This window comes from Corvus kubaryi, unplaced genomic scaffold (assembly GCF_017639235.1).
Source record: "Corvus kubaryi isolate FWS band 111438036 unplaced genomic scaffold, C.kubaryi_AGA036_p1.0 37396, whole genome shotgun sequence".
Lineage (NCBI taxonomy): Eukaryota > Metazoa > Chordata > Aves > Passeriformes > Corvidae > Corvus > Corvus kubaryi.
This window is the reverse complement of record NW_024581135.1, coordinates 18,319,683-18,346,172: the sequence shown is the minus strand read 5'-3', so window position 1 is coordinate 18,346,172 and position 26,490 is coordinate 18,319,683. Positions and strand designations below refer to the sequence as shown.

The following is a 26,490-nucleotide window of genomic DNA, read 5'->3' as shown; positions in this document are numbered from 1 at the left end:
CTACACAAAAACAGAAAGGCAATATTGCTCATTCATCTTTATATCCTTCCGATACATATGGTGGGAATGATGTGGGCCCTGAACTTCTCAAGAAGATTCAAGGCTGGACCTCTTTCTCCAGGAAACCCTCTATAATGCAGAAAGATCTTTATGTCAGACAAAATAGAATAAAAGTATATTCTAAATACCTGTTGATGAAATCATGTTGGTAGAATGGTATAAAAGTGCCTTATAAATTCACATAAACCAGTCAACATTTGGTGGGATTTAAAGAAAAATGAAGTCACATGCAAAAACAAAACACCCAAAAGCTTGGGTGAATTGGAATGGACAATTTAGGTCAGGACTTCCCATGATATCTTCAGAACTTGATGAGAATGTAAACGCTCTCAAAAACCACATCCAGACCTTGCTTTTGGTCAAATGTAACTTTCTAGTGTCCAGAAAATCTTATTCAACAGCCATAGATACCAGTGCTGTTCAGATTTAACCAGACTAATCAAGACTGAGAACCAACTGTTTGTTAGACAATGGTAGAAGCTTCATTTTTAGGCATATCCACACTTCATTACATTCCCTGTGACTCCTTTAACCACTTCATCAATTCTGTCTTGCAAAACGCTGGTCTGGTCTGCAGGCAGATGAGTAAATAAACTAGAATAGCTGTAAAATAAATAATACAATTATCTTTCATCAATAATCCTTGGAAATGTATTTCTAATAGCCATTGGGAAGGAGTGGCCCTAATAAATTAAAAATAAAACAAATCACCTTCTATGTCTGTCCATTTAATGCCCTTCCCTTCCATCCTTCCTATTCTCTCAATTCCTACATCTCCAAATTGTTCTTTTTGCTTTTTTATCTCAATCCCCTGACTACAGATTAAAAAGAATGCTTCAGATTTTTTTTTTAATTTCACCAGGGTAAGGTTGACATAGAAAACTAACAAAGCTACTTACAAGGGTCAGTAAGTAGTACTGACAGAAGTAACTAAAACACAGATTATCAAATAAGAATTAAGTATTTGTTGATAAATGGAAGCTCTACTGCTCATGGCAATTTACACATCTGATGATTGAGCCAATACATGTTTCACAAAGGTACAGACTCAATCATAAAATACTAGATGTGCATATAGTCGTGTCTTACCATAGGATTTGCAATGCTGGTCTGGATTTACCAGTTGTAGTGTTTTCCAAGCTCTGTGTAGTAAAAACCTCATGACCTATCACTGTAGTTTTAGGGAGTTATTTAGCAATTTCTACAGAATTCTGCTGCTTTTCGTAATGTGCAAATAGGTGGTTTAAGACATATTCTTAGCTTGCATTCCATAGGAATTACACATGTGGAACTGAGAGATGCCTTTTAGCACAGACAGAGGTAACTCAGGCTATTGGGGATGGAAGGAAAATGAATATTTTCTATATGGTTAAAGATCTGTAGTCTTCCATTTATGCTACCCAGTACTGTACATACTTTGTTGAGCATGTAGACTTGAAATTAGAATGCACTTCTCACTAGGTCTCCTTCAGACAATGTGTATCTGCTCCTTGGTAGTGCAACCTTTGGAAAATCATGTGGCAACCCATTCCAAGGGGACTCATCTATGGTTCTCTGAAGTGTCTCTTTGAGGTTACCCCCATGATACAGTGAAAAATGTGAGAGTACTGAATAGTACCATGGAACTGACAATTCCTAGCAGTATTTTCCTTTCATATTGCACATATTCCTTTCATATTATTGAGTGACAGGACACTTGAATCAGACCTTAAAATGTCTCATACTAATCTCTTCATCAACTTGAGCTACTGTATCTTTAAAGACACTAAACTTGGAATTAATTACTTTAAATAAGGCAAAATTCATTACACCCATAGGAAAATTTCAGTGGTTAATTGCCTAACTAATGAAACTACAGTAATTGATTAGAATATTAGAAACAGTTTAAGAAATTGCTTCCATACCTAACAAAAACTGAAGGGGATGAACAGCATCCCTTCTATACCACCAAAAAAAAAAAAAAAAAGCAAAAAGCATCATTTCCAGAAAGCATTACAACTTCATAAAACTAGAGAATTTCAACAAAATACCTCTAGAGAAATAAGTATATCCAAATATTTTTTCCTTTCTGAACCAAATTATAAACCATACCACCACAACAGTTAAAATAGAGTTTTCATTAAATAGAATAGAAATCTTATCCTGAAAACATAATATTCTGATTTTTAGAGCTTGTCATACAGGACATGAAAAAGAATACATACATCAACAATCAGGAAGTCCAGCCAGCACCACGCATTAGTGAAATAGGTTTGAAAGCCATAAGCCACCCATTTTAAAAGCATTTCCAGAATGAAGATATAGGTGAAAACTTTGTCAGCATATTCCAGCATGGTCTTGATAGTTTTACGTTGCTCTATGTAGATATCTTCAAATGCCTGTGAAAAAGATTTTTGAAGATATAATTAAATGTCTTCACAATTTGCAGTGTGGTACAGAATGGTCAGGAAAAAATTTGAATTGAAAATATATATTTGATGATAAGGCATGTATCTTTCCCTCAAGTATAACTTTGGCTTTCAGTTAACACTTTTCATAAAGTTGGGTCCAAACAATATTCAGCTATCAGCTGAGCTGAACAGAGATACACAAAACTTACTGTAAGACCACTCTTCAAACTTCATTTTAATTTGTTTCCACGGGTAGTGTTTGTGTGGCTAGGTTTTGGTAGTGGGGGGAGATAGAGGGATGGCTTCTGTGGGAAGCTTCTAGAAGCCAATGCCAGCTGGCTCCAGGACAGACCCAACACTGCCCAAGGCCAAGCAAATCAGGTATAATAGTAATGCCTCTATGACAACATATTTAAGAAGGAAAAAAAAAAAATATTGCACAGGTGGAATTGCAGTCAGAGTGGAGTGAGAATATGTGGGAGGAACAGCCCTGCAGACATTAAGGCCAGTAGAGAAGGAGGGGGAGGAGGTGCTCCAGGCACTGGAGCTGAGATGGCCCTGCAGCCCATGGTGAAGACCATGGTGAAGCAGCTGTGCCCCTGCAGCCCATGGAGATCCACAAGGACACAGAGATCCACCTGCAGCCCAAGGACGAGCCCAAGCTGGAGCAGGAGCATGCCCAAGAACAGGCTGTGAATCTTGGGAAACCCATGCTGGAGCAGGCTCCTGGCAGGGACCTGCAGACCATGGAGAGAGGAGCCCATGCTGGAGCAGGTGTCCAAGTAGGACTTGTAGGACCAATAGGACCCCCATGGGGGGGGGTCCACGCTGGATCAGGCTGTGCCTGAAGGACTGTACCCCATGGAAGAGTGACCCACAACACAGCAGTTTGTGGAGAACTGTTCCCTGTGGGATGGACTCACACTGGAGGAGTTCACAGAGAACTGTCTCCCATGGAAGACACCCCAGGCTGGAGCAGGGGAAGGACTCCTCTCCCTGAGCAGTGGCAGAAACAACCTCTGATGAACTGACCATAACTCCCATTCCTTGTCTCCCTGTGCTGCTGGGGGAGGATGTAGAGCTGGGAAAGAGGGAGGGATGGGGTGAAGGTGTTTTTAAGATTTATTTTACTTCTCATTATCCTGCTCTGATTTTGTTAACAATAAATTCAGTTAATACCCCTAGGCTGAGTCTGTTTTGCCCACCACAGTATTTGGTGGGTGATCTCTCCCGGGCCTTATCTCAACCCATGAACCCTCCATTATATTTTCTCTCTCCTGTCCACCTGTGGAGCGGAGTTACAGACCACCTTTGGTGGGTACCTGTCATCCAGGCAGGGTCATACACTGGGTCACTACATATAGCAAGGGCTTATTGACATAAGGACCTCCTTTGTGGGAGTTACAAATTTATATTAAAATTATATGAGGGATTTAAAAATGACTCTGTGATACAGTTTTTTTGGGGAATAATTGAAACCAAACTATGCACGCTAACCTACAAAGCAATCCTAAATAGAGAGAACTGTCTTGTCAAAAGAAAATGTATCCATTGACAGTGAATCACTGTGCATTGAGCCAAGTGTAGCAAGAATATTATATTTTGCCCCTGTTATGAGGAACTCATTACTTCAATATCTACACAATGCACCTGATTTAACACCAATCTGTAAAACACCTGATGGAATTGTGTTGGCAACTTACATCTGAGTTTGACAATTCAAGTTGCTGCTGGTAAGTTCCTAGCTCAGCTGTGTTTTTATTTAAATGTGTATTTAAAAAAAAAAAGCTATTATCATCAATATGAAGACATGTGAACACCAGTCTGATAAAACTAATTTCTTATTTCCATTAACACTACATTTTGAACTTGCCAAGCAATTTGTTTCACAGCCCACAAGCAAACTCTTACATGTCCTACAATATATGCCAAATACTTGCGGGTGTATGTTTTTATTAGAACATTTATAAATTGGGTATCAAATTCTAATTTTTTACCTGTAGCTATGTGATTAACTGTAATTTTAAATGCTTGCTGCTTAAAATCACAATAGTCACAATAGTTCCACACTTAATTTACCAGAGCACCGCTGCTGAGAAGAATCATGAAGACTATGAAGGTCTCAAACCAGTTGTGTTCAACAATCTTATAGCAGGTTTTCCTAAGATTCCACCAGACTTTCCCCTTTCCTTCTTCTACACTGACTTGACAGCATTTGAATCTCCGTACACACCCTAAATGTAAAGTGATAACAAATTTTGAGATGTCAGAATAAAGTAAGTGTTTATTAGGAATCACAATGAATGGTAGTCATTTGACTTATTTCAGTCCTACTGCAATAGATCCTTGTAACTCCTCATTTTTGTTTCAATATTCAAAGTTAAAGCTTTGTATCTTTCATAATACCCTCCAAAGAGAGCGAGAACACACAAGAACAGTAAATCTATGGCAGTAACTCTGAAGGAGTTACTAATACAAGCAGATATTACGACTATAATCACAAAACTTCTTTTGATTTTGAATAAAATGAGAATCCTGCCCAAGTCAACACAATTAGGTCTATTTATCTTGCATATGGGTTTTTTTGCCTACCTTCTGTAAAACAAGCTTCTGGCTCCAGAACTTCTTCAGGTTCTGCTTCTGGCTGTTCACCTTCTGGAGGTAGTCCAATATCAACTGTGCTGCCTTCTGATGAACTGGATGCATTCAATTTCTGTGAACAAAACCCCACATAATTTTTTTTCTTCCAGTTTTATTATTTTGAATAGAAGTTAATGTTGGAAATGTATATCAAAATATTTTGAATGTATTGAGTGCTCTGATATTGAAAGAACTTCTTATTTACAATCTATAGTGCCAAATTGCTCTACTACAGGTGAGGTCACAAGATTAGAAACCACATAATATGCGTTTTCCATATTGAAAATACTTTGATATTTTCATACAAGGAATTGCTGAAATTACTAGACTACTATTCTGAGCCACACATAAGAATTTTGAAGTGAAATTTCAAGTAAGCTGAGTGCTTTCCACATTTTGTACTGTTTAATTATTCCAATCATGTGGCTGCATTTTAGATCACACTTCAGATAGCATGTGTTAATACAAATAAATTTCCAACATCATGACCAAACCAACAGCAAGCTGCACAGATGTATTTTCATGTCTCAAGTAAATATTATTTTAGCAAGTCTGTAAAAATCTAAATCTAAAAAGTTTGACTATAATTTTTTCATTATTATCGACATGAAAACACATGAGTTGTATAGGATAATTTAATTATCTTTATTTCTGAAAGAGCAGCACATTACCTTAGGAGCAGTAGCTGATATTTTGCATACTCACTTGCCAATGCATTTTCTGGATTTATTGTGCATTTTGAAACTACTTATTACTTTGGTACAGTACACATAGATGTCCAATTATTGTAAAAGGCCTAAAATATTTTGAAATACTGAAGTGAAAACAAATACTTTTAAAGCAATACTGTAAATAAAATAATACTGCACCAATAAATCATACCAGTAATATAATCCAAACCTTAAAAATTATTCTTTCACACTGTCATATGATGTTGGCAACAGACAAATATGAGTACTATAATAAGTAAAAGTAGTTTGATTACAGCATTCTATGACTTGTCTAATGTTATCACTATATGGAGTATAACATCAGTAAAATGGCTGCATTGATAAGTAGCTAATCTTATAAAGGGAATGATGTAAGCAGATTTAGAATAGAGTCTATAGGGAATCAATATTAGACAGAGATGGTCTATGGTAACATCAAAGATACATATTTTTGCTGACACTTAAATCTGAAGTTAGAGGCATTATTCCTTTAAAATATTTCTGAGTAGCTTCAAATTCTATACAGTTTTTTGTAAAGGAAATGTAAACAGTATTAATCTGTGGATACAGAAAGTAACTTGAAACTTTAATGGAATTTTACATAGCAACAAATATTCAAAAGATTCATTCCTTTCTCCCCCACTCTGACTCAATTGAACCACACTGACAATACATTGTGTTGTAATTTTGACATAAGCGTAACTTTGATTTTTGTGTACCATGGTTCACTATAGAGCACATTTCAGAGGAAGGCCGAGCAAATGGAAACATGTACTGGAAGGTGTATTATGCACCTAGTTTCAGTGACACCTACACACCCATTTCATCTATGTTTTTTTTTAAATCCCAGCTTAGACATTTATGTCTCATATTTCTGCATGAGTTTTAACATCTATTGAGGTCAGGTCCAATGTACAAAGAGATGGATGCATGCTTTTCTGCAGATTATTATCGACCAATTTCCCATTGCAATATGTTTGAATTATAGATAATGCATGGCAGTTTGATCATTGTGGAATACTGCCTCTAAAATGGAGAAACTGGAAAGTATGGGATAAATACTGTAGTCCTCAAGTAAGGACCACAGCATTTAAACATCAGTTGAAGTCAATCATCAGTTTGAGGAAAGGCCAGAAATACCATAAATGCAAGGTACATTCCAAAAAAATTATATACGATGTTAAAAATTACCATTTATCAATACAATACAGTAAATAATTTTTAAAATGAGAAGTGACTGTTTTTATTACATAGTGTTTTCTTAAAATGTTGCTTGCATCATTCCAATCTGGAGAGCATTTCTAGCAGAATGCTGTAGTAGTAGCAGAGCAAACAAAAATTATGAACTGGCTGAACCATAAGTTTGAAAGACCTACTGTCCATTCTCTAACAGGAAAATGAAGAGTTCAGTGACTCGGATATTATGCAGTTAGTTTAATAAGCACAGTGGGTAATGAATTCCTATTACTGAAATTGCTTAAGACTAACAGTTAACTCAACATGGAAGATTAGAGATAACCACTATAAGGAGAGATCAAAAATATCAGATAGGAAGGTAGAAAATTATCAATAGAACTGTCAATTATCAGGAACATCAAAAAGACAACTTTATTTATGTGGGGCACTGTGTATGGTGAGATGTATCTTTCAAGTCTCTTCTCACTAAAACTCTGGTATGCTTCATTTACAGAGCTGTAACAATAATCACAGGAGTTAAACCAAACAGAAAAATCCTAAATTGAATGAACAGCAGCTGATACTTGAAATGCAACAATAAATGCCTTGTCCCACTGAGAACTCAGTTACTCTTCTGTTGACTTAAGAGTATTTCCTTAGCATGCTGCTCTATTATACCTGAATTTAGCCCCAACCTGATCAGTAGGTAAAGAAAAACATTATAAAAATTATTCAATAAATTCAGTCTGTAATAATTCAGCATCATTTGGGAAAGGAAAAAAAAATAGAAATTTTCAACAGTATAATTTATTTTGTCATTTTTCTTTGTAATTTTTAACATTGAATTTATTGTATGTCATTATGTACAAAATTTATAAAATTTAGTATGCACTAGAAACATCTAGGAAGGTTTTATGATACAACATCTCAAGATTTTATCAACTCAATTTCAGTATGCTAGGAAAACTTTTCAGTAACATTCACATATGTCCACAGCAAACTTACGCACTGGTATAAAGCACCTGACCCAGGGACTTTGTACTGATTTCTGGGTATGCAACACAACATCACCTGGGAATGGGCCATGTTATTGCTGTTATGTTTTGTCCATGCCTTAATACATAGGAAGACTTTTTCTAGCACTTACTGTGACTTGCCAGTGTTCATGCATATGGAATCCAACTGGATAGCTAGACTACCCCTAACTGCAGACCCTGATGTGTTAGGTATATAGCATATATCCCAGTTCTTTACCTGAACATATCTGAAAGTTACCTTTGTACTTGGTAAATCGCTCTCTGCTTACCAGCATTACAAAAACTGGATTTAGGCAATGGCTATTTACTTGACTTGTATATAGCTTTTTAAAAAAATGAATCTATAGAAACAAGATAATCACCAAACCCAAGCATTAGTTTTGATCTAATAGTAAGTCCCTTTTAAGCTTTTTGTTATACCATGATTCTAGATTTCAAAAGTATTCAGTCATGCAGATTATAAGAGATTTATCCAGATCAAGCACTAGACACTCTTTGAGAGTTATGAAGATAGAAATTTTGTGAATAGTATGCTAAGAAAATTATTCTCAGAGAAATCTGTTTTTCAAAACCTTAGAATGTACATACTCCACCTCCTTTTCAAAGTAAACAGTAAGGGGACAAAAGTAGTTACATGTTTCTAGAGCAGCAGTATACTGATTATCATAGAGATTGAAATAACTTTACATCACGTGTACCAACAGCCTTGCCAGTCATACTTTAGTCAGCAATACAGTACAGTATGAAATACAGATTTTAGTTTAGCTTTCAAGATAGGAAAGCAGCTTGCCTATCAGAGAAGCATTGCAAAAAGCAGCAGCCAAGTTTAGGTCAGGAAGTTTTTGACATAATTACTTTCTGAACCTTGACAACATCTCATAGATTCATACAATTCTGCTTCACTTACAGCCAAACCTTTTACCTTCTAACATTTCTTTCTTGGTTTGTTCCAAAGATGATCTGAGAGTAGCTGGACAGCTCTTAGCTTAACATTTTTAACAAAGCCTGAAATTTCATGATTGGCCAGGATGCCACTTATAGCTGTTGAAATAATTTAAGGGACAGAAGGAGCAAAGAGCAGGACAGACATAAGCGGGAAGATAGCGCCAAGAGAAACCACCATTTTGATTTTGCTTTCAATTTCCTTTCCTCTCAAATACCTGTGAAAATGCTAAATAATGGAAATTATACTGGTTTTATTTTCTCAGTAGTGTGTATGTCAGTATGAAATGTTCTGTGATATAAATGGCAATATTATATCCAAAGTATCCAGTCTTTTTCAGTACAGCTATATCACCTATAAAATCTTCGAAGTGGTAGATATCACTGTGATTCCACTGGTGTAATTAAGTGGAATCTGAATGTCTCTCTTTCTAATGCCTATACAGTTAAGCAGAATAACTCTATCAGTACAAAAAACCGGAACACCGTAAATCAAAACAAAATAATTTTGTGATGATTATTGGTTGCAAATACTGCAAAAACCACTATCTCTCAGTTATAGTCCACTCTGTACTGTATTGGTATTCATAATTCCTTTGATCTACTTATTCATGAGAACTTAATAAATGAAAATATTTGCAAAAAAGTTGTATGAAAGCAAAAGGATTTTAAGTAGCAGTGGAGATATGCTCCAGTGGGAAAAAAGCTCTCCCACCAGCAGCTACTTAAAAAGGCTCTTTAATTTATACAAGCAATACTGAAAGGATATTTCTGCAACTGAGTAAGTGACTGCCGTTTGAAAATATTAATTAAGCGAACTTCAGTTAACCCTAACATTAACAACTTATTATCATCCACAGTGAATCACATTATGCCAATACAATGTGACCAATTCACAAGCAAAAAGGCTAAATTCTTCAGAGTATCAAAGGATTTTAAATAATGAATATTTTAAAATCAAAATACATTTTATCAGATAACTTATTCTTACCAAATATAAGAGGAAAAGCTCTGAAGCAAGTATATTTTAACTCCACTGATTTACCAAACTGAAAGCAGCAACTCTGGTGTTGTAAATATTATGGCAATGTTTAATAGGTGAGATGTAGATCATACTGAAGCTGGTGAACTTCCGGACCTTTTGATCCAAACTCAGTAGCTCATTTACTAGAATGTTGAATTGTATTTATTTCTGATGAGATGAGAATAAGTTTCTCAAGGCAGACAATTTTAGATGCTTGGGGAGGTAATTATTTTTGAGCATAAATTAAAGAGTTACAGTAAGGTTGAATTGGGCCACATCTTGCTATTAGTTTTCTCTTTGCACCTGTACACCTAAGTGTGAGCGTAAGTAAGAGCAGAACTGATCTCTGAATGTTTGACCAGCCAAATAAGAGTTTTGTATTAATTCTTTTAACCAAATTATGGTCACATGCTTTGACTGCAGAAATTAAATTAATTTCATGCTTAATGGTGCTTCAAGTACTGCATATTAATCACCAAAATAACAAAATGCTTATACAAGTACTAAAGAAAAGCACTTCTAAGAAAAAAGAATGTGAAAAATAAAATCATGACTATGATGAGTTTACAGGTTACCTCCATTAGAAGTTAAAATACAATAGTATGAAAGTTTTCTAAAACAGCTATCAGCTTTTCATTATCAACACAATTTACAGATGGACATATATATATATATATATATATATATATATAAGCTTCTGATGAGAAACATGGCGTATGTGTTACATATTCTGTCTTCCCTCAAAACAAAAGAAAACCCCTCAAGAACAGAATCTTGACAACTATATCAAGACTGGGAAAGGTACATAGCATGCACTGCAAAATACTACTGAAATATCACGGAAAGTATTGGAACCACAGAAATCTTGGGGCTGCCGCTCTTGCCTGACCATGCTGTGATGCGAGTCCCGTGGCTCAGCAGGGAGCAGCTGTGCATGTTGGTACTTATTGCAATGAATGGGACAGGATCATAGCTGAAGAGCATGCAGGCCAGTCAATATCCGCTAAAAGGTGATTAAATATATATAGAGAGAGATGTATAACTTGCTTAGGTAACCTGTGTAAAACTGGTGACACGATGCTCTGCCTCGCTAAAAGGCACCAGAGCTGCCCGCTTGACTGATCCAGCTTGGTTCTACTCCTGTGAGAAGTAAGAACGGTAGGAAATGAAGTTCAGGACACAGCACCTCTGCTTTTTTGCGCTGAATATTGCTTTACGTAAAATATACATTATTAATGTGTCTGCAACAGCATTAGGAGATCCCATTTTTTTCAAAGCATTGCAAAATATTTTGTCATTGGTATCTCTTGGTGTTATTATTAGCCTATAAGTTACACTTAGCATAAATTAATTATTACCCAGTATTATGATTATTTTAACTAATTATTATACATACATGTACAACAAAATTTTCCATATAAACCATCCCCACAGTACTTAAGAACCTAAAATGGAAAAAATATCTTTATAGTTTCTACACTACATAGCAGTAATGCAGCTCAGATCCACAGACCTTTATTTATAGGCCAATGGACTCAGCAGAGTGGTTCCACAATTATTAATGGCCTATTTCCATGATAAAGTTTTATTTAGTATTAGTTCTCTAATTCCCTTATTATACTGTATTCACCCACTGACATTCTTATGGGCATGAAGTTTTTATAATGAAATTTATTTTAGGCTTCAGTAGTTTTCTAGAAAATTCCTTGTTAATTCACACCTACTAAGCATGTACAACATTATACGTATTGTTTCTACAAAGGCATAATCTAGTTACCATTTCTGTCAAACTACTGGAATATACATGTTTTATAATAAAGAATTCACCAAACATTAATATGCTTAATTAAAACTTGCTAATAAATAAAAATAATTTTGTTGAAATTCAGCTTATTGCCCTATACAACAGTGAATACATGTACTTGGTTGTAGACACAGAAGCAAGCAGAAGCACACAGATACACACTCATTAGCATCTGGCTATCTTGTGCAGTGTCCTCACAGCACCTGGATGCCTCAGCTGCCTTTCATCAGCATATCTGCTAATAGAACACAGTTTGAGGGCAGTTTCTAATTTCAATTTTTTCATTTGTGGTGTAAGCAATGAAATGACTGGCAGATCAACTCGGCAACAGCAGTGTCATATAAAAAGGAAAACATGAGAGGCCAGAAATCCACGGCACATTATGGCATGATAAAAAAGAGGAAGCCTTGTAAAAAAAGCCATTTGTAGTCAATTTTTTAATTTAAAAAATGCCTTATTTTCCTATGGATCATTTTCATTACAAGAATATTGGTCATCTAACTAATAAGCCAACACTCCTCTATATCAAAACCCGTGGTGGTTAAGACTAATGAAGAGTAGGAACTAGGATTAAGATTTTAGTGCTTTTTGTGTCACGCTTATGTGACTCAAATCCACTTGAAATTTAGGCACTTTAATAAGAAATATGATCACAATCTTTACTTACTGCTGTGTCTCTCTTGAAAATCCCTGAAACTGAGAAACATTCCCTTCAATTTTTCACCTTCAGCTTCTGCATTAGTAAGAAATTTTGGCCTTGAATACACTCAGCAGAGTTTCAGACTTGGCCAATCAAAACTGCTTGGCACTAGCTCATCCCTGACTTAATAGGTATTTCTTTGTCTTATCACCTGATCAGTTTGCAGTTCCTGAAGCACAACAGCATTAAGTGCCTCCAAGAATGCAATGAAGACACGGTTTTCTTTTAAATATGGTATGTGGAGTAGAAAGCTTTTCTTTTATCGTGGAAGCTTAATGACCGGAGGTCATGTCTCAAATGTGGGACAATCCGCTTTAAAATTTTTCCTATAGGAAGTCAGTATTTTTGTCACCTTGTAGAATAACCTAATTAGGGTCATTCCATGGGAAGAAAAGAAAGATCTGGCTAATGAAAACAGTCAGAAGTCACATCATCCTGTTATACCGTGAAGTAAGAGATGCACCATTGTCATCCTCAGCCCTGCTAACCACCAGCACAGAGGTTTGTATGAAGTTCATCCTCCACCTCTCCTAGTGACATAGTGCTCTTGTGCAGTAAAAACCATAACAACTGAAGGTTAAACTACAATTCATTTCTTCCACACGCAAGTACTGGTTTTGAAGAGTAAGATAAATGTTAATACAATCAATCTGAAACAAGGAAATATTTTTATAAGAATAATAAAGACATTTGTGATAAGAAACAAGAAAATATGACTAAATGTGTGATGCAGTTTGTACAAAAAAGGATCACAGGTAGAAAATTACTAGAATCTTACCCATATTTATACCCTCAGATTCAAGTAAGAGAAAATTACTAATGAAAGCCTTTATGTTAGTTTATGTCTACCCCACAGCATGCAATACTGTTCAAAAATACCCATGCTAATGCTGAATGAACTAGCATTAGTATTAAGCATTGCACAGACTTACTCCACTTGGGTTGATGTGTCTCCACCACTTTCAGTTGTGCAGGACAAAGCAGTGGGTTAATAATACACACACAATAATAATGCCTTGGTATCCACTATCACTCTCAGTGCTAGCTTGGATTTATCCACTTGGCACCACATAGTGCCAGAAAGAGGTACATTTTATTAGTCACAGTAGGTAACAGATTCAAATATCTTACAGCTTTGAAAATAACAATGAGTAGTCAAATGAAAGGATCTTATACTGGGATATTAAGCTTTGTAACTTTTTTACCATAAGGCCATTACTTCACTTCTTCAGTGGTTCTGCTGCCGTCAGATGGATTATTAGTGATTTATATGAAATTGTTTAGTGATGCTAGTCCAATATTCAAATGTACCTATCTATAAAATATATGGATGCATTTTTCGCTATATAAAAAAGGTTAATTACATCAGAATGAACCATTAAAAAACAGATAAAAGAGTAAACTGCTCTAATGAAATACGCATGGAGAAATTTGCACCAGCCATAGACACTTTGTATGACTTCTGGTATCCAGGGCTATTAAACTGGTTCCTTTGCTTGCTAAGGATTTAACTAAATAAAATAGAAAAAAATATTAATTTTCTAAAAAATTTTCTTATGCATCTTGATTATTACTGTAAATGCAGTATTGTATCACCATCAATGCAGTATTGTATCACCATCTTTCAAAACTCACAACCTTACATCAATTTACCTTAAATAACATTACGAGTTTGTACATGCTGTTGTAAAGGAATTAAAGAAAGATTTGAATTCAACACTAGTAACCTCAGAAAAAAAAAAAAAGAAAAGCATCAGAGTATTTTAAAAGTAGAAATAGGTTTACCTCTTTGCTTTCTTCCAGGTCTGATTCACTGCTGAACTCCTCTGTGTTTAAATTTTCAAAATCTGATTCTCCGACAGCAATGGGCACTGTCACGGTGAGACTTGGGTTGTTTATGAATGACATATAATCACTTTCATCAACAACATATTTTTCCACACTGCTGCCTATGCCACTGGTAGTTCCATTCCCATCTTTGAGATAGGCAAGGTTTTTACCTATGTCTACTATTGTATGGTTGGAAATACAGCTGTCTTTTTTATTGTTTAGGTCTTCAAGAGGTTTGATTTCATCTAAAACTTTCTGTTTTCTAACAAAGGCTTTTTGAATGAATTCACGCACTTTTCTCTTCACATAATCTATGCCTTTCTGAATCCTTGCCACAGCAATCTGGAGATTGTTCATTTCATTATCATCATCTGTAGCAGCAAGGTTGTCTGAACTAAATGAGCTCAGCAGCAAGGCCAAAAAGAGGTTGAGTACCTAAAAGACAGTAAGGAAAAAATTACTCTTATTTTTAAGTCATAAAAGCAATGTCATTATGAGTTTTTCAATATGAGATAATTTTCATTTCACAGCTAGCACTTTATTTCAACACACCTCCCTGCTATTCTTTTCAGTTCATAATCCCTGTCCCTCACATTTTATTATCCCGCCAAAAACAGTTTTAGCTGGTTTAACGTCACTAATAAAGGTGGAAATCTGAGCTGTTCCTTGACTGTCTCCTCCACAATGGCAGTAGTGCAGATCTTCTCCTCAAAATGGAGAACGGCATAACGAGGTGGAGTACAACATAATGTGATTTATGCAAGCTACATCTGCTGTAGTGTTCATAGGCCAGGGGAAGGTAGGCAAATTCTAGTTTTCTACAGTTCAACAGACCGTAGTTCTAGTACCTCTAATTCAGAATATGGTAAAATTTTGTATTTGGCAAGTATGTATGAGTCTATCTTGGTTTTGGGCAGGAACACTAGCTAAGAGATAAAGAGTCCACAGATGTGATACACCTCAGTTTCAAGAAACTATTTAACCTCAGTTTCAAGAAACTATTTCAGACTTTCTTGCATGCCATTTTACAGACATAAAAGAGAAATTTGAATTGCATGCAATTCTGACAGACCATGTGCAAAACTGATTAAAAATCTTTAAATTAAAAATCAGTTAAATTATATTTGTCACTTCTGCCTGTTCAAACTTGCAGAATATTTTATAAGATATGCCACAGGACTCACATTAGTCTGGTGAGACTTGGTAGTGATGACTGTGGATAAGCATATTTATAAAATTTGTGGATCATACCAAAAAGAGAAGGGATGCCAGCACTTAAGGAGGAAGAACTACATAAACATGGTTTATGGCAAATTGGTAAAATGATTCAAAATCAATATGGTATTTAATTCTGAAGTACTGTTGTAGAAAGGATTGTTAAGAAAAATGAAAAGTATATATACAGAAGGTGTGAAAACAAGGCGGAAGCACTGCAGAAAGGGGCACAGAGGCTGCATCAGGAAAGCAATGCTGCTACAGAAATTTCATGTGTCATTTGCGGGTGTACTACAAGAATGCTGAATGTTAGAAATGGAAGTATCATTATTCCACATTATTCAGTACTTGTGTCTTTATTTAAAATGTTGCTTGGGAGGAATTCAGAGGCCAATAGCAAAAGGGATAAGCCGTTTACAAATCATCACCTATGAGAAAAAATTGAAGAGCTAGGCTTGTTTTGTTTCACAAAGAAAGAGTGAAAGTGGAAACAGTAAACTCTTCAGTATTATAAATGTTGTCAAAAAGACCAACAGTTTTCCATCAATATTGAGACAATTTAGTTTACTGGGATGTAAAAGGCAATTTAAATTAGATTTTTCATAAATGATCAAGGTGTATTTGAACCTGGTTTACAGAGAGCACAAGTGAACTACATGATTTCCTGAAGTCCTTCTCCAGTCTTCATCTTGGATTTCTAAATCATGAAAAACAGAAAATATGTCCTAAAAGTTTTAAAAATCCCCACTGATCACATACCACTAGGTTTCCAATCACCATGACCATCATGAAGACTGTAAGGCACATGGTTTGGCCTGCAACCTCCATGCAGTCCCACATCGTTTCTATCCATTCTCCACACAGCACTCGGAATACAATCAGGAAAGAGTGGAAAAAGTCGTGCATGTGCCAGCGAGGAAGTTCACAGTCACTGGAGATCTTACAGACACATTCCTTGTAGCTTTTGCCAAACAGCTGCATCCCAACCACAGCGAAAATGAACACAATGATGGCCAGCACCAGGGTCAGATTCCCCAGAGCCCCCACTGAGTTGCCAATAATCTTAATCAGCATATTTAGAGTTGGCCAAGATTTTGCCAATTTGAAAACTCGAAGCTGCAAAACAGAAGAATGGTATATGGTTCTTCATTATGCTAATTGTAATGAAATAACTGCTATACATTCCATATTTCAGTTACCCTGTGTCTACATCACGTCTCTTGTAACCTTGAGAAGTGTTAGTTACAAAATTTGTTTCCAGTTCTTTGTACAACACTACACATCAGCAGTGTTAAGTCCTGACTCAAGTGATAAGAAATCAAAAATACTGTCTCTATGCTCATTCCAATTGAATTGCAGTTATCACAAAGACTCCAATTCAGACTTTGACTCTTTTGGTATCTTTAAGTATTTACAAAGAAGTTGTACTTGTTAAACAAGTTGGACAAAACAGTCTTTCTCTTGTAGTTAGCTATAAGAAAATATTAATAAAAATAAATTAGCACATATGAAATGTGATCATTTAACAGGACAATAAGTGTATAGTCACTTCCAGATCCTTTCATCTTAACTGGCAGTGAGCTGGAGGAAACGGTTTTCCTAAAAAGAGAAACAAGCTAGAGTTGTTAATGACAGACATACAAGTGACTTGAAAGTATCTTTAACAATGTATTTTCTGTCTTTTAAAAGAAATGTAATGTGTCTTACAAAGTTTGTCATACAACATTGAGAAAAACAAAGGAAAGTATTATATTAGTAAGTACAACTTGAAACAGACAAAAATTATTGGAAAGATACAGCAGGTGTTCAGACAATTGAAAGAGCAGAAGACTAAAATGAATATAAAACTAAGTATTATTTAATGTGATGATTTTATGTTTTATAAATAAAACACATAAATGCCAAGTTAAAACCAGACCCTACTACTGAGAGAGAAGTCAATCCAGACAGATTTTAGACTTTAGGCACAGTACAGTATAATGCTATGCAGAGAACCAGAAAACAGACTTACTTAAAACCCCTTATTTTTTAGAGGGGATTTATTTAACTTGAAATTAAAGTTAAATATATTTTTTTTAAATTTAAGGCAAAAGTTGAGCTTGATGACTAGGAACTCTGGCTTCACGTCTCTCAATGTGTAGGTCTTTTCAGAAGAGGATTTGGACATTGACTTGCATGCTAGCCTGGTCTGCAGCAAGACCAAGGTTTTTCAAGTTCCTGTTCATGAAAGAGATATCTAATAACAGACAGAGACACTGTAATGACCTCTGAACAGAAAAGCTGTTGGACAGCAGATAGACCCTTGCAGAGGATGGTATGGAGAAGGCTGGTAGGGATGAAAAGCCCCTGGACAATGAAAAATCCTAACCCTACTCTCATTTAAAACTAACCATGAAAGCCAGTTGCTAATGGAAGTCTATAAGCTAAAATTGTCAATAAACTTTTATTAACTAACCCATTATTTACCAAGCAATTCACTCATCTTCAGTCACAGGTAGTGAGGGCCCTGTGGCTCTTGCTTTTTTTGACTCCATCATCTAGGAAGAAGACTCTAAGAGATACTTCTATTATAAAAGTTAATCCTTTAAGCACACTTTCAGCAAGAATAGAATTGATGTTGACAACACATCTTGGAGGAGAAACAGACATTACTAGGACAATATGCAAAACAAACTTGACATAATATATACATGCCATCTAGTGAGTATGCAATTTAGCATTTTGTAAGTTCTGAAAAGATCTTCTATCTTAGCCAAATATATAATTTGCAAATGAAAAATGCACAGAATATATATGTACAAATACAAAAATGTAATGTAGAAACATATTTTAAATAGTATATTTACCAATCGGAATGATCGAAGGACAGATAATCCTTCTACATTTGCAAGGCCAAGTTCCATTAAACTAAGACTCACAATAAAACCATCAAAAATATTCCAGCCCTCTTGGAAATAATAATAAGGATCCATGGCAATTATCTTGAGAAACATTTCTGCTGTGAAAATTCCAGTAAACACCTGCAAGGAAAATAAAGTTTCTTACTCCAGTTTAGGAAGAAAATATCTAAAAAGTAAAACTAATAGTATCAATATTTGCTAAGTTATATTTTCAGCAAGAAACTAATGATAAATCTGAATAGCTTCTCTATATTTCCATATGATGGGGTTAGGGATAAAATTCATATTTGAAGCTTACATATGCATCACAATGTTTGGGTTCCAAAGAAAAAGGTAAATGGGAAAATGTGGTTTTTATCAAGCCTACTAATATATATGTATGCCAATATACAGAATAGCATCTGATTTTAATGCTCATTTTTATCTCCTTAGAGCTCATCTTTGCCCTTAGACCATCTTTTTACTTCTAGTGATGAAGATAATTGGTCCTATTATAAACTTATTTTATTAAGAAAAAAATTATACAGAAAGTTGAGCAGAACTATTCTTCTACAGGATGGCCTGTGGAAGACACTGTCATTCTATTTCATTATTTCCTTATATCTGCCATACTTACTGGGTCTTTCCCCTCTAAAATTCCTTGAACACCCAGATCCTTAGGAGGTGCTAATGAGGAGCAGAACGGGTGTGGGAATGGAACTGAAAGTATGATTTGTTACTACTTATCCAAGAAAAAAAACTCCTTTAACAAGCTTCAATGACAGAAAATGAAGGTTTTAAAAATCAAAATGCATATTGACTCGGTAGACCTTTACTCTGTAAAATAAAAGTGGTGAAATTCTCATATGTCAACAGCTTAAATTTAAGTTCAACAATCCCAAACCTATAAATAGTCAACTTCTTTTATGTGAATGTGCATAAGTCACAGGAGAATTAAAGAAAAATGCATTTCACACACATGGCATATCATGAAAGACTTACAAGGTTTCCTACTGAAAGCACACCACTAAACTGTTCTGTCATTGGGTAGTGCTCCATGGCCATGAACAGGGTGTTTAGGACGATGCAGATGGTAATGGCCAGATCAACAAATGGGTCCATCACAATCAAATTTACAATATGTTTGACTTTCAGCCAGGGAGTACAGCAGTCCCAAATCAAGCAAGTGTTAGCAAATTTATACCAACATGGTGGGCATTTCTGTCTGGATTCTTCCAGTTCTAGAGAGAAAAATGAAAATAATATTTTAAAGATATTTCTCTATTCAGCATCACCTGGGTATTTCCTTGAAGCCTAAATGCTGTTTTCCAAGGTACTGTTGATAAACTGTGTTGGTATTTTGAAACTAAGACTGCTGTCAGTCAAAAGAAATTACAATTTAAAATAATATAGAAAACAAAAAAAAATTACCTGTACAAAAGATTCAAGAGATAAAAGAACCATTCACAAGCTAATGCTATACAGAATGCAAAAAAGAAATTTGTCTTAGAAACCTGTCGTAAGACTGGGTGATGAAGGGATTGAAAGCAGCCCAGCAGACAAAGACCGGGAGTTATTGGTGGCTGAAAAATTGAATGTAAGCCAACAATGTTGGTCACAGCCCAGAGAGCCAAGATCCTCCTGGGCAGCATCAAAAGCAGCATGGGCAGCAGGCTGAGGGAGAGGATTCTCCCCCTCTACTCCAGCTGGAGTGCTGTGTTCAGCTCTAGACTTCCCAGTATAAGAGCAGGTTCAGAGGAAGCCACAAAGATAATCAGGGGCCAGAGCACATGTCCTATGAGGACAGGCTGAGGGGTTGTTTATCCTAGAGAAGAGAAGGCCCCAAGGAGACCTTATTGCAACCTTCCAGTACTTATAAGGGGCCTGCAGGAAAGATGAGAAGGAGCCTTTATCAGGGAGTGGAGTGATAGGATGAATTTTAAACAGTAAGAGGGTAGATTTAGATTAGGTAGTAGGCAAAAATTCTTTACTGTCAGAGTGGTGAGGTCCTGGCACAGGTTGCCCAGAGAAGCTGTGGATGCCCTATCCCTGGACATGTTCAAGGCTAGGTTGGATGCGGCTGTGAGCAACCCACTCCAGTGAAAGGTGTTCCTCTCCATGGCAGGGGAGTTGGAACTAGATAATCTTTAAGGTCCCTTCCAATAAAATATTTTAAAGTTTCCTCAGGAAAGACAAACATTTAAAACAAGCCTGAAGTCAGACAAGTATTTAGATAGCATTATGATCCACATGTGCACAACCGCTCATTATTATCTCCCAATTTGCCATTTTGGGCACGGTCATTTAAGCCTCAACATAATGTTTCACCCTTTCTTACAAATAGTTGCATAATTCCATGATTCAAATTAATTGTATTTAGCCTTACAGAAAGAAGAACATGATCCCTCCTTTGTGCAACAGCAAGTCTACTGAATTGGTAGAAGGGGATCATTCTACTGCAAGAAACATAACCATTTCAGTAACCTCCAAAGAGCTTACCCCAAAACATAACTTCACTAGAGAAAGACTACTTTGAATAATTGATTTTGCTTACATTTAAATTGGAAACTTGCTGCTTCCACCTCAAACCTATCAGTATATTGCAAGCTTGACTCTTTTTCCAAATTTATCAGTCCCATATTAAAAAAAAGACAAACTACCAAAAAACCCCACTCCTAACTCCATATAGAAATCTCCTCTTGTCTGTACCCTGTAGGCTGAAATAGCTGCCTTAAAACATCACTCCTACTTAATGCATCACACATTTTAATAGCACTTTAAGGCACTGTCATACAAAAAAAATCTATGTTACATACCTTCCATTGTGTTTGTAAGCATGCTGGCTATACTCATTGCTCTTTGCCTTGCACTAGGGTCTGTTAGGTAGTCCATAGGAACATGGTAAGAACTAGAATGTCTCTTTCTTAAGTCAGTTTCTGTAGTAGTGCCCTGAAAATAAAGCACCAATGAAATAGCTAATTGACTGTACATGTAATAACACTTTAAGCTACTGCAGAACTCTATTGGTTTAAAACACTGGTGCCCCCACCATGCTCGAGTTATACTGAGGCTTTGCAATAGACTGAGGTGTGCCTAAGTCTGTTTAGAACAAATAGTCAAACACTGCAGTAGGATTGCTCTTGTGCCTGAAGAATATATTTTTAAGTATTTTGCTGAAACAGGGCTGAGATATTAAAGCAGGTTTCAGACTAAAAAATGTTCCACAATGCTTGTCAATGAGCTCTGCTGTAAATATCTTTCAATTTAGGCAGTGAGGTCTTTTTCTAAAGATGAAAATGCCCAGCCCACACAGCTAGCAGCAAAGGAACCAAGAATAAGCGTATTTTCTTAAGATAACTCTTAATTTAGAATAAACTATGGATTTCCTAGCACATTTTTCAAACAAAAGAAAAAATATTTAGTAATGTTGACATAAAAAACCCATAGAAAAATTAGCTATATTACAGGAACACTATCACAACCCTTGCATGTTGTACTACCAGGGTAACATCAAAAGTTTCACATATGGACAGCAGGAAGCTAAATACTCACTATGTATATATACTTTAATATATTCCATTAAGTAAATGTAATTAATTTCTTTTTTCCATTTTGATATCCTTTCTGATATACAAGTACAGAACCATCCAGTTAAGTCTAACCATAATGAATCAATGGGTGAAGACTACACAAACTAAATTTATTCAATGGTTTACTATGCTATTCTGTTAATTCCCAGTTGATTAGCATGCATTTTCACATATTTAGTTAATGAGAGCTGGATAATTTTAGTTTATTAGCTTACAGCCAGAATACATGAAAGGAGCATTCACAGCTTAGCCAGAAAGGTCATCGTTGCCATGTGACTAAATTTTGTGGAAACAGTGACTGATCATACAGGGAGAGAACATCATGCCTGAGCTATTGCAGACTTTCTTACATTGCTAGCAGTGGCTGCTTTATCAATCATCACCTCTGGCAGAAGCTGTCCCGTAGGCGATGTCAGAGCTGGCGGCCCACCAACTAAAGAAACTACTCCGTTGCAATCCACAGTGCTGTGCATCTTCCCATTTGCTGGAAGTGCAGGTACTGTTCTGGATGACCTACTGGCCTGGCTAATGTTACTGTTGCGCCGTTCACCATGTCTATGAGGAACAAAGAGAGAATCTCTTCTGCTCTCATTGTCTTCAAAAGTGCTGTGCTCATCATCAGCAAAGTCATTTTCTGATCCTACATCCTTTGCTCGACCTCTGAAGCTGAAAAGACTTGTTCTGCTGTTGCGCCTTGGGGAAAACAGGGAGCCACGAATGCTCAGCAAGGACTGCAGGTAAATAAAAACAATTATTATCAGAAGGAAATCCTTTAAAATACAACATTTCCATACAGAGGAAAAATCCACAATGTCTTAAAGGGTAAGGTCGTCTAAGAAGAAATGAACTGGTACAGTCCCCCCCTAATACACTCCCTTTTGGGTAGTAAACAAAGAGAACATAAGTGACAGACAAAGACTAGTTATTTTACTGCTTTGGGTATATGAAATTAATCAGTTTAATTAGAGTAAAAGAAACTGCTTGACAGAATTGTTTCCTCTGCTATTCTGCCTATGTTATTATCAACTGTGCATAAACTGAGTAAGTATATCTAGACACTGTTTACCCCAGGCTGGCATTAGTATGACAGACTGAGTAAATAAAATTTTTAGGCAAATTTTCTGTGACTCAGTCTGCACATAGAAGTAGCTCCCAAATACTGCCTAGTTTAAAAAACATACATATCTTTTCAGATACTAGTCAAGTGGGCCATAATGGGTTTCTTATTTCTTTTTTAAAGTCTTAGCTATCCTGAATATGCAATAATTTGCCTGTAATTTTGTATGATCAGGTTTGCTAATCTACATCAGTTTACTCATATGAGTAAATGTTCTGCTATGGGAGGATCTCTTCAGTATTAGAGTCAAAATAATGCTCTAATCTTACAAACAATTATACATGTTCTTAATTTTAATTCGTATCAGTAATTGCTTTGATTGATAATTACTAGCACCTGATTTCACCCAAGACCTCTATGAACAGCAGATGATACATAATGAAGCAGTGTCTTTGTTTCTCTTCTAAAACGTATCTTTGTGGACCTGAACCCCATTGTTCTAGAGACTGCAAAATGCAGAACAAAAAGGCACTCTGCAAAGAACTTATCATTTAAATGTAACACAACAGATGGATACAAAAAGAGAGGGAATACACAGAGGCAAAATTGATGAGTATGATAAACAGTTATCTTAGCTCACCTGAAGTCACTTCCCTGTCAAGCTTTCTGTAGGCAGCATGGTAAAAGAGAGTTTTAAAGAGGGATTTGAGGAAAGCAATGAAGTGTTCTGTGAAAACTCATGGGAGCTTCTTCCAAGCATGAAGGGCAGCATACCAGAAAGGGCTCAAAGAAACTAGTTTGAAAATTTAACAGGAGGTTATGAATGCTGGTATGGGTCAGTCAAAGCTGGGACTTGTTTACTGTAAGTAGACAAGGTGGGTTGGAAGGAACTTTAGGTACAGTATGTTTCATGGTATTAAAAAAAATTCTTTAGGTAAATATGTTTACTAGCAGATTAAGGAAAAGCAATGGGATAGGTTAGTGGTCTTTGCAACAATACTCTTGATGAATACAGCAGTAAAGAGGTCCAAGTTAAAAATGATTCAGAGTTGTGGGTCCAGAATAGAGTTTAAAAAAAAAAAAAAAAAAAAAAGAGGAGAAAAAGAGAGAGAAAAGGGATCTAGCAAAAGGCCTTGTGGAAGTCCCTTAGAAAACCGTCAAAGGGGTAAAAGGATCTTCTAAACCAGGAGAATTGAGAGGAGACAAAGTTATAAATGTTAGGAAGAGTAAGATTTCAAGAGGAATAAAATGGTCATTTACATTGAAAGAAAATGAAATGCCAAGGAGAAAGTCAAAGATGATATATAAGCCTGAGTTTTCTCTAGGAAAATGTTACTAAAAAACTGGTGAGTGGAACATCTGTTTAGTGGTTAGAATCCACAGTGAAAAGGTACTAGGGTTGGAAAACCAGAGGGGAGGTGATTTCTAGACTGTCATAGTCAAACAACTGTAAATGAACTTGGAGATGAAAATGTTAGAAGAAAGAGTTGTATGAGGAATGCTTCATTTCTTACAAGATGGATGAATTGAGCTGCAGTTGAATAAGGCTGCAGTTTGAATGATGAGACAGGCAAGAATATGCACCTAAGGGATCCGATGGATCTTCAACATGAAGTTGAAGCCGATATGTGAGAAAATTTGTGTAAGGAACAGAATGAATCATGAACTAAATTCAGCAATGAAGCCTCACAGAGATTAGTTAGACAGTTAACAACATAAAACGGTGGCAGACCAAGGAGGTGGGGTGGGGGGAAGGATGCATTACTATTGAAAAAGGAAATACATTAGGAAGTGAGTGTAAGGAGTGGCAGAAATAGCTGGAAACATTATATTCCCACCACAGTCTGATCTAAGGAGGACAGTCTTTAGTAAGAAAATATTGGATGAAGAGGTCTGAGCTTCTTTGAGAATGGGAGCTGGAGAAAACAATACATGAAGAGAGTATGAACACTCATGATCTATTAAGGGATGAAACAGGCTTTCCAGAGACAGAAATAGAAGAGGATTAAAAAGGCAGGAATGAGTTTAGTAATAATGACTAAAAAGAGGGAGAAAGCAAGTCATAAAGACCAGGGAAAATTGCGAAGGTGGAGATAAAAGAAGCATATTGAGGCACAAAAAGGGGCAGAAAAAGGAGAAAATGTATGCGAGATCTGGACTTGCAGTGCTAAGCGGAGAGTGAGAGGTGGGCAAATGAAGAGGAGCTTTGAAAACTGTAGAAGATATAACATTACAAAATTATCAAATGAAATAAATGTCTGGATGGGAGATGCAGATGGCACTCTGAGTCACTGGTGTTTCAGTATAAGAGACCACATGCAAAGACACATTGCCACACATATTTCCACCTTAAGATAACACAATTAATGTTCTCACATCAATTAATTTCTCAAATTTCACATGAGCATTAATGTAATTTCTACTGAGCTTTTTGCATCCCAAATTTTAACACTTTCCTCATTTGAAACATTACATTTTGTATGTATGCACCATGTTTTGAAGCCACACATCATGCTGAATACATCCAACTTCATGGGGAGATCAGTCCCTTTTCATTAAGAAGCTTGAAACACAGTTCATGTTACTTAATACATGTAATTTTGATTTTTCACACATGAACTCAGAGTAAAACCAAAATCTCTCAAATTCTTACAGTTTCCTATTTGGCTGCAAGTTTTTACTTGGTTAGTCTTTGATTTAGGATATTAATGAATGTATGGTATCTTGCAAGAATTTACCAAACTACTTTACAGGACTTTGTTTATATGATGAGTAGACAAAAAAAAGGTGTTTAAGAGGTAATAATACTGTGGTACCTGGTGCGGGGAAGAGAATCTCTTTTCGTATGTCAGTCTAGTCCCCTCAATGGAAAATCGGAAACCTTTCTTTTTGATGCTGTCCTCTGACTCAGATTTGTGAAATTCTTCCCCATCCTTCTCCTCGCCTTCAGATTGTTCTTTTTGCTTTTTTTTCTTTCTTCTATTCCTTCTCTCTTTAGCACTCTTTGAGCTCAGTTTTGATGCCTCAGAAGAACTTTCGGAGAATCCACCTATTCCACCTACTCCACTATAATCTCTTGAGTCAGCTGCTGCAGCTGCTGCCGCCGCCTATACATACAAGCACATGTGCAATTTACAGCATTTATACAAATACACACACCACTCACTATTTCAAATTTATTGCCACTCTTAAAGAAATTAGTATTTTGAAATAAAAACAATGTTTCCACTTCACCAAACCCAGCATATCATAAGAAGTATAATTTGTGAATTACCACAGAAACCATAATTTGCCACTGCTCCATAAACCAGGAGCAAGAGTAACCCAAGGGAAAACTGGGCTGTCAAAAAACCAAGTTAACAAGCATCTGTTTCAGATTGAAGCAACATGTTGCAATGAATTTTTCATCTGAAGTACTATGCAAAAATAAAGAATC

The 26,490-nt window shown here is 36.0% G+C and overlaps 1 protein-coding gene across 5 annotated transcripts in view; it reads right to left on the bottom strand.

The window, feature by feature from the left end:
* Positions 1–26,490, bottom strand: part of SCN2A (sodium voltage-gated channel alpha subunit 2) — a 76,381-nt gene that overhangs the window by 12,333 nt on the left and 37,558 nt on the right. For 3 of the 5 annotated variants that reach the window (XM_042040776.1, XM_042040775.1, XM_042040777.1), the window contains exons 11-20: positions 25,871–26,161; positions 22,348–22,728; positions 21,224–21,356; positions 19,410–19,648; positions 18,375–18,548; positions 16,288–16,644; positions 14,269–14,748; positions 5,043–5,163; positions 4,530–4,684; positions 2,265–2,438 (exon numbers count right to left, since the gene is read on the bottom strand). In XM_042040776.1, the coding sequence (XP_041896710.1) occupies positions 2,265–2,438; positions 4,530–4,684; positions 5,043–5,163; positions 14,269–14,748; positions 16,288–16,644; positions 18,375–18,548; positions 19,410–19,648; positions 21,224–21,356; positions 22,348–22,728; positions 25,871–26,161 (2,505 nt within the window). The remainder of the gene's footprint in view (positions 1–2,264; positions 2,439–4,529; positions 4,685–5,042; positions 5,164–14,268; positions 14,749–16,287; positions 16,645–18,374; positions 18,549–19,409; positions 19,649–21,223; positions 21,357–22,347; positions 22,729–25,870; positions 26,162–26,490) is intronic. The other 2 variants (XM_042040779.1, XM_042040778.1) reach the window with 1 other exon arrangement.